Below are 9582 nucleotides of genomic sequence, written 5' to 3' on the forward strand. Positions count from 1 at the left end.
TGAAATATTTTCAGTGAAAAGTATTAGAGCTCACTTCCCCTTTGTTTGTTTCTCTCTGTATATATCCGTAGCTGTGTACAGTTTGGAGAGCTGATTGATTGCTTTACTAAAGTTATGCAGGCAGTTGTGGAAGTCATGGAAGAACCAAGGTCTTTGCACAGAATGGATTTCTTTGATGGAAATGTCACGCAAGCACTATTTGGACAGTGAAATGACAAAAGTATCAGTTTATGTAAGTAAAAGCATTTTGTAGTCAATTGGACTTTTGTGAAAGGAAATGAAATCCCGGACTCTCTTTTATGTTGGGTATACACTACGATTTTGGGCTGTCCCAGGTGTACTATATATATATATATATATATATAGTATAGCATCACAGATGGATGAAGCACGCTGATGACGTTTTGATTCTTGTATAATGACTTGCGTTGTACCCCATGATTCAGCAGGTGTTATCATCGTACAGTCTACATACTTGACGTACTCGACCAACTACATATCGTATCCAAGTGTACAGGATCCATGACGCATAGTGTGGCTTGTAATAACCTTCTAGGACTGCTGACGTCTCTTGTCATCATGAAGAAAGTTTCAGTCCAAGACAACCCTGATGACATCACTGTGACATCATCAGGGTTTTGTTATTTTGAAAGCTTCGTCCAGAGCTACAAAAGACATTACGTAACTGTTTCTACAGGCTGAGGGTAGTACTCAGTGAGTGAACTGATCTTCATGTGTAGTGGAGTGCTCCTCTGTGACTAGGTTTGAGTTCCAGTCCTTTTTTGAAGGTTGGATTTTCTTCAGCACAGTAAAGCAGGAAGCACATGTGTTGCACAGGTTGTTATCACTAAAGGATATCACCGTTCTTTAGGTCTGTAGTTGTGGTCTACACCATCAGACAGAGCAGTCTGGATCATGCTCTCTATCTGCCACATGGGGGCAGTACAACCACACTTTAGATAGTCTTCCATTCTCCATCTCATACATGTTTCTGTGTGTGTATGGGTGATTCAGTGTCTGTTCCTGGTGACCGGGGGCCCCAGCGTAAACATCGGGGTGTGTGTGTGACCCTCAGCAGGGCCTGTCTGTCACCCAGCTCGTCCTGCACCTCATCAAGCTGAACGGCCACTTTGAAGTGTTGTTGCTGGATGCTGGGACTCTGCTCTGTCAACAGGAGGACAGAGAGAGAGAGGAGATAGCCACATCCTCTCACACACACACACACACACACGCACACACGCACACACACACACACACACACACACAGAGAGAGAGAGAGGGGATTCTTTTTGTTTAGACTGGGCTGCAGACATGAGGTGACTCCAGTCCAGTGTTTTTTCCTCATCACCGTGGTTTTCAATATTTTTCCTGAAATGTGCAAGTTACTCGCTGTGTGACTGTGTAATTGTACTTTATCCTTTTAAAATATAGCTATAATATCCCTCTAATATCTAATCAGGACTTATGATATGAGCTCATGCTCTACCTCGTTGCACATTTCATCTATAATAAATCTTAAACACTCCTTCAGGGACTTAGCTTTGCTGTGACATTTGTATAATAGCCTTCTAAAATTCCAGCTGGACTTTTTTTCCCAACCCAATCCACTTCCAGTGGCTCATGTGATGCCCAGTGGGGGCGCTCTTGCTCTTCCGTCATGGCGCTGAGCAGAGGAGTGCGTACGTCGGTGAGCGTCTAGAGAGGTGGTGGTGATGGTGAGGAGGGGGTTGCGGGGGGGGCTCTTCTTCACCGTTTGAAAGGAGGCAGAATAGAGCGCCAGGGAGTCCAGAGGTCCGAGTCGGGGGGCCCCTGAAACCCAGAGAGGAGGAGGAGAGAGGAGGTGCTGAAAGGGACTCGATACCGCCCCCCCCCGAAAAAGCCTGGAAGAATTGCGCTCCGTCAGTGCGCCCTGCCTGCCAGTCGGAGGATGGGGATTTTTTTTTCCCATTCATCCACGTCCCCTTTTTTCCCTCCTCCTTCTCTCAAACAAGCCAGTCGGTCTGTCAATGTGCTGCGAGCATTAGGGCAAGTCAAACCAGTGGGATTTTGAGGCAGAGAGACGGATGAGATAACGAATGAAGCGCTTTCCTCTGGCGGAGCAGCGACACATCCAGCTCTCCAAATGATGCGCTACATCAGATAGGCGTCAATTTCCAACAGGGACTGATGCTCATAACTCGCATCTTCTTTTTTTTATATTTCTTCACAAGTTTCACGTTGGCCTTTGTGCGACGTTAGAGTGGAGGTGCTTTTCTAGCTCTTTGGTTTGTTTCTCCCTCAGTTTTCTTGTGTTGCGGCGTGAATTGATTCTTGGATTTATCATCGATTTGGATCCTGATTTTGTTTTTTTTTTGTCTTTGTTTTTTTTTTTTTTTTTTTAATTTTCAACGAGTCTATTGCTGCAAGGATTTACAAGCCGTGTGTATTTTACAAAGAGGAGAATAAGGATTGTAATGCGCACTGACTAAGCCCACCGAGCATCAACATGTCTTTATGAGGATGGAGCCGTGGACACGAGTGACATCTTTTCCGTTTTAAACGCTTTACCTTCACAGTTTTTGGCCCGATCGCGACTGTTTCCCTCTCACAGACTGACAATATCTCTTTTCAGTCCAGCCTGATATGTTGGGAGGTAGATCTTCTAACGAGAAAACAAGGTAATGGGAGAGAAATCACACAGAGTCGGCACAGAGAACAAGGGAACATTGTTCGGAAAAAGACAATTAGGGCGCACCGAAAGGCAGCAGAAATAGCTTTTGGGTGGCGAAAAATTTCAGAAAATTCGATTCAGTGGAGTTATATTTGTGCCGAGGAGCAGTGATTTGCAAAAAAAAAAAAAAAAAAGGAGGACTTATGACAAATTAACGGGAAAGTCATGGGATTGGCACCGAAATAGTACCGATCGTGGACGCGCAGAAAAGAAGAAGAAAAAAAAACACCCGTCATTTTGGAGATCCAGACGCACGGATTGAACAAGTTTCTCCTGCACATTTGAGAGTGTGTTTTTGGGTCGATCCAGTATAATCTGATGCATTTGGGATCCATGAAGTTGTATACGGCAGGCTTTCACTCCACACTCTGACTGTCTCTACCTATAGCCTGATCGGCTGTAGTCGCACATCCATTGTTTTAAGAGTGTCCTTGCAACAGCATCGAAAACAGAAAATATTGTCCATTTCAGTTAGATGGGGCTGCATATGCTGGGTGTCAGGGTTGAAATGGCGTGTCGAGGACATGGGAATGGATTGGGAATCCTGCTGGTATTCTTACTGGATTTACTGGGGACGACTGCCAGCAATATGGAGCCCATCTACTGGAATTCCCTGAACGAAAGGTAAGAGCAGTTCTCACTTGCAGACCTTTTCAAATTTCACTGGTTGTCTAATTGCAGGTTTGAACTTGAAGCTTTCGAGTCCAGACCTGACGGAATAATCAGTTCAGCTGCGTGTCCGAAGTGTAAAAATGCAACTTCTGCCGACAGGAGGGGATTTATAGGAAACATTAAATGAATGCAAGTAGCTCTAAATGCACCACTAAGTGCCTTGTAGTAATGCAACATGAAATGCAAAACACCATAAAGTTGGATAATGGCAGTAATTCAGTGTGCAGGCCTACCGCAGGCACAATCCCTCCGAGAGCATTAACGATTTTTTTTTTTTATATTTTTTATTAACGTTTCTATTTGGCCAATTCGTCGCACTCTCCTCACTCCGTGGTTGTTGTTTGTGATCCAGCGGAAGGTGAAAACAGCGTCGCTCGATGAACGTACACACCGTGAGTTGGAGCGAGCTGCTCTGCTCCACAGCTGCTCTGAATTTGCCACACTCACATTAATTATCGTGGATAATCCAGCTGTAGCTCTTCTTATTGGTAAAGTCGCTGTAAGCTGCAGGCGCAGAGATGGAGGCTGTGTGTAGGATAATAAAGACGTGTGTGATGCTCTAATTGCTGCTGCTGAATGACCTTGATTAAAGTCCAGGCCCTGGCCCGCGGGCCTCTCAAACACCCCAGTCTGCCCACTCGGCTACACTCATTTGCATTTTCTCTTGCCTCTGGAAAAGGTGTCAGGCATTAGCTGAGGAAATGTCATTTTAAACACCTCTAGGCCGTCCGGCCTTAACAACTGACACCACTTTTCTCACACCTCTGCCAATTTCCCTGTGTCTGAATAGGCTGCCTGGTTGTGAGGGGGTGGGGGGGGGGGGGGCTGAGAATAACAAGGCGTCTTGTATGGTGATGAGGGGTGGCTCCTGACTACATTTGTGGGGACAAAGTGGAACAGTGATATTTTTCAGGCCATCAAATCCACTTGGAGGGAACACTGATCCCGAATAGCCCCTTTCTTATAGCTTTACCTACATTACTGGCTTTATAATAAAAAAAAAATCTAGAAAAGCAAATTGAAAGTCACTCAGGCGGACTCATGGCAGCCTACCAAACCATCCCATCCCCAGGTCACACCCATGCCAGGAGCTTTTTCAGAGACTACCAGGTTTTCTATGTGTCCATGTGCTGTAGGCTATGGCCTGCGCGGTTTCTCCCCTCTCCACAGATGTGACTGTGCGTGGGCCCCCGCTGTGGAGCCAGGCATGAAGCCCTTAATGAGGGCTTTTTGTCAGCAGTGGGTGGATTCGCCCAACAGGGAGTAGAGTTGGACACGGGAGGGTAATTTTCAGTGAGAAGCTAACAGCCTGGGCTTTTGAGGCCTTACAGGTGATTCCACGCCATTGTCTCCTAATGGAGTTTAGAGTTAGGTGGGTGTCGGGGTTTAGTGAATGGGCCTGGCTGGCAATTAGAGGGGTGGTGGCTTTGACGCTAGACTCCACAGTCATTTTCACAGATTTGCTCACTCATATATTCAAAATACAAAGCCTATTGTATACTATGAAGCTTATTCATGAAGCTTACTATTCATAGTTAATCAGCTTAGTCATTCCTCCAGTTTATTTTCTTGGCCCCTTTACACACTCCCATGTACTTGTTTCTCCTCGCTCTCTACACAACAAGAGTGCCACTTTAGCTTCAGCTGCCTCAGGGCAAAATAGGTTTTGGCCCTGGGCTGAAATATGTTGAGAGCCCATGCATGTCCAAGCAGCGCACATCTTCCAAGGACGAGGTCCTGAGCCCACCCACATCTGGTTTGTTCTTCTAAAACGAGGCGAAGAGTAAGCAGAAGCAGTCGTCTGTATCAATCAGGCGCAGGGGCGCATGTATGGTTCACATCTTGTCTGTGTAGCAAATGGACTGTCACGTTGTTAACCTCTAGACCTCTGCTGGATGTACTGCTTTGAAGTTTAGACTGTCCACCTGCAGCTCCCCTCCACCTCTCCTCCCATCTTTCTTTCCGCCTCTGTGAGCAATCTCCCGCTCCTTCTCTTCCCCGCTCTCACCTCGCCTCTCTCTTTCACCGGTTTCACCCTCGGTCTTGTATTTTTTCCTTCTCTCATGCTGCCTCTATTTCTGCTCTCCTGTCCGTCCCCGCTTCCTCCTCCGTCCTCGTCCTTCTCTCCCGTCTTTTTCCTCCCTGTCACTTTCTGTCTGTCTCTATCTCTGCCCCCCCCCCCCCCCCCCTTCAGTGCGGTGAACAGACGTAGCAAATTGGAAACATGTGTCACATCCAGCCACTAATTATGGCGCTACAGCAGCCACTGACGCACCCAAAGATGTGTTAGGAGTGACAGAGGTGAGGGGGGGGGGGGGAGGCACCCATGGGTGTAGGGGTGGATACAGATTCCTCAGATTCTTACGCCTGTTTAATTCCTGGAATACAAAACAAATAAAATGAGCAAGCTGACTTAAGTTACAGTAAATATAGTAGAAAAACGCTTACGGTCATCAAATGCTGCATCCACCCTTTTTTATTGATTGCTCCATCAGTTGAAATTACTCCGGCCCGACAGAAAGAAAAGAGACAGAGGTGTTCAGGGAGGAATATAAACAGAGACAGGTGTCAGGAGGTGAAAGAGAAACAGAGGGAGCGGTAGAGAGAGCAGAGTGGGGGTAGAGATACTCCTAACCCTAAGTAAATCAATACCAGTTAAGACTCAAGTGCCAATACAGGTTCTGCTTGAGGAAGAGAGAACTGAACCAGAACGATCACCTTGGGAATAGGCCCCACCCCCACCCCACACACAAATACATTATCCTTATCTCAGCATCTGCTATTATCGGCCTTACACAGCCGCCCTAATGAAAGATCGAATCTTACATTACTGCTCAGGGGTTTAGTGGGGGGGGGGTGAAGTAGAGTGCATGCTGGGGTGGCAGGTGACCCACACACTTGGGACCACACTGTAGGTCACATTGATGGGCACACACACCGAGAGAGAGAGAGAGGAGAGAGAGAAAATGAATTCAAGTGGAGAGCCTGTTGGCTTTGGTCACTCATCTGATCGCAGCATATGGAGTTTTGTAGTTTTTGGCCCTTTTTGCAAGTTTGATTTCAGTGTCTGTTCTTAGGGCCAAACCCTCTCAGTCACCCCCCCCCCTCCGCTCTCCCTCTCTCTGTCTTTTCCTCTCTTTCCATACTTTAGTATACGGCTGTAGATTATTGTAAACGGCTGCTGAGGGTGGGCGTCGTCTCGCTCGGCGCTCGCGGTGACTTGTAATACAACTATTCCCCCCCAAGATCCACATTAAAATTTAATCCCCCCTTCCCGTTTCTCAATAATTCATTAATCGCCGGCTAATTGGCGCCGGATAAAAGACTAGCTAACTAGGCTAAGTGTTTCGACTACAAAAAACCAGAGAAAAGACTCAAAAAAAAAAAAAAAAAAAAAAAAAAATCACTGGAAATCTTCTTGGTGAGGGCTCTGTGGGACTGAGCACGGAGAGCGGAATAAGTGTTAGTAGGTCAAACAGGGTGTCGTATCAAAGGAGCAGCTTTTCAACACCCGTTTATTGATTGTTTGTATGTTTGAAACGCCACACCCAGTTTCAACCAGGGTGAAATCCACTCAAACTGTAGGCCCCCCCACCCCCCACCCCACTTCATGAATAACGAATGCGAACACCGAGGCTTTTTCCGGGCTGTGTGGACAAGTTAGCAGCAGCCTGGTAAGCCTACATGCATCCTTAGGGTAAATGATTAGAGAATATCCACTGGGTAATTTTATTTTAGGAGCGAGGGAATGTAACAACAAGAGCAGGAATGTAGAGGAGAGAAGAATATGAACCATATTGCCTGAGCTGCCTGCTAAAAGCGAGCAGGCAGCAGTTCACAACCCCCACCCCTCCCAAACACACACACCCCATCTCCCTCACTCTCTTCCTCTTCCTCCCCTCTTGTGTGTGTAACTTTACGAGCTGAGAGCAACAGGAGCTGTGAAAAGAGGTTTCAGCTGATGTGGCAGAATGGAAAGGCCAGGGGAAGGAGAGGGAGAAGAAGGGAGCCAATCTGGCCACAGGCTGAAATCTTTTTCTCTCTCTGTCTGTCTTCGTCTCTGTCTTTCTCTGGGCACCGCAGGCCGGCAGATGTACACACAGGTATGCAGCCGGACTGTGAAATTACAGACATGCGAAAGAGACGGGTCCGTCGCAGCCGCGCGCTCTCAAACAGATGCCTGCGCGCACAAGCGTAAATGAGCCTCGGGGGGCTCGACCTCCCCCTCCCATCTCTGTTGGACACATGTGTAAAGAGTGTGTGGTCCTAATGTATCTCCTTTTGTTGCATGTGCAAGTGAGCATTAAACACACACTGCTACCGCTAGACGGTAAACAGATGAGGGCACATGTGCGCGCATACACACACGTAGACACACACACACACACACAGGAGAGGTGAGGAAATTGGCAGGCGTAACGGACTGTTGTTCCACTCGGAATTCATTCATTATTTTATCACTTGATTATAAGTTTATTTGGCAGGGGCAGCGCACATTCATCAACATCATAACAGCTATAAAGTGGCGTTGTAAATATGCTGGGGTTGGCTAAAGAACTAATTTACTTCCCCAGTCCCTTGGGCTTTAGAAGTGACTTTGGGATTTTGGTAATTGTTAAAAGTGCTGATGATTAGGATGAAGGAGATTAAAAGCGTGTGGCTGGTTCGGAGCGTTGGAAGGCATGCAGAAACAAGAAACTTTATTCCCTGGAAACATATGCAGAGCACACAGACGCACACATTCACTGAGGTGGTAGTGGTAACAGTAATCCAGGCCGTAGGTCTGAAGGGGTCACATGTGTCCCAGCATCACTGGGCAGATTGCCCCGGGTGGCTGAACCCAGAGCCCCTTAGCAAAGCCAGCCAACACACAGACAGACACACACACACACACACACACACACACACACACACACACACACACACACACACACACACACACTGGCCTCTCATTAGCTTGCTTCACAGCACACCCTGCCTAAGCAGGATCATCCAATCCTCCTGGCAGCATTTGGACTGGGCCAGGTCAATCCTCCTCCCCCGGGTGACACAGAGACGCGTACTGGTGCGGTGGGAAGCCACTATGAAAGTGTATGTGGAGTTTAGAGGCCTGAGGGGTGTGAAATGTAGGGGCAACCTCTGTTACATTGTTCATCACGTCCTCTATCCTCACTTTTACTCACCCTCCAGTCTCTTAGCTCTTCCTCCTCTGCCGCCCCCCCACCCCACCCCACCCGTCCTCCTCCTCTCTCCTTGCTCTTCAGTTTTGTTTAGGTTCAGTATCAGGAGGCTCCCAGCTCTGCTGCCGCTCTGCACATCTCCACAACACTGGGTTGGGCTCATATTGCAGCAGCTACTGTGGCTACGGCATCGTTCCAGATAAATGGGATAGCAGTGGGAGGGAGTTGACGCTGTTGTCATTTTCTGTGTGTGTGTGTGTGTGTGTGTGTGTGTGTGTGTGTGTGTGTGTGTGTGTGTGTGTGTGTGTGGATTCTGGGTTGTGATAGAGGATGTGCTGGCATTTGTGTGTTTGTGACTTGAATACTAAACTGTGCGTTAAGATCTCGGAGCAGTAAGCCGTTCTGTGTATGCCATGTGAACTTGCACTGTGAAAAAACCAAACATTTCTGTGTGTAATTGAGTCCTAAAGTCTTATTTTCTCAAAACAAATGAACAAACCTGCCACTGTAATAAGATTTGTTTAACCTGTTTCCAATACAAATTAACTTCTTTCAAGTATTTTCTCAAATTAAGGGTAATATTTTTTATTCTAGTGCGGCAACTTGCATTATCCTCAAGATACAGACACTCGGTTCTAGCAAATCCTAGAAAAAAAGTTATTTCTGGTTTGATAATTCTTCATGTGTTGGCAGATTTTTTTTCTTCACTTTTTGGAAGAAAATAAGGATTTTAGGACAGAAATGAATTGATAAGAGGATGTTTGGATTTTTGCTGTGTGTGTTTGGTATTTTCACACCTGCTTTCCCCTGAAGCAACATCAAGGTGGAGTACTCTTTTGCATAGCAGACACACACACACACACACACACAGACACACGGTTATGCAGAACATGCAAAATGCAAAACAAAAGACGGATGTTGTGTTGTCTTATCTTCTGGTAACTTCCTCAGCAGCCAGATTTCACTCCACTTTCAGCCTTTACGTCCCGACGCTTTCATCCACACTGAAACTCCATCACT

General features: G+C 46.8%; 1 protein-coding gene across 1 annotated transcript in view; it reads left to right on the forward strand.

The window, feature by feature from the left end:
* The first annotated feature begins 1776 nt into the window (after nucleotides 1-1776).
* efnb3b (ephrin-B3b) overlaps nucleotides 1777-9582 on the forward strand; it is an 80095-nt gene continuing 72289 nt past the window's right edge. Inside the window, exon 1 of the mRNA XM_056368760.1 lies at nucleotides 1777-3334. Coding sequence (XP_056224735.1) covers nucleotides 3186-3334 — 149 coding nt within the window. The 5' untranslated portion in view covers nucleotides 1777-3185. The remainder of the gene's footprint in view (nucleotides 3335-9582) is intronic.

The sequence above is a fragment of the Seriola aureovittata genome, chromosome 23, assembly GCF_021018895.1.
Source record: "Seriola aureovittata isolate HTS-2021-v1 ecotype China chromosome 23, ASM2101889v1, whole genome shotgun sequence".
Lineage (NCBI taxonomy): Eukaryota > Metazoa > Chordata > Actinopteri > Carangiformes > Carangidae > Seriola > Seriola aureovittata.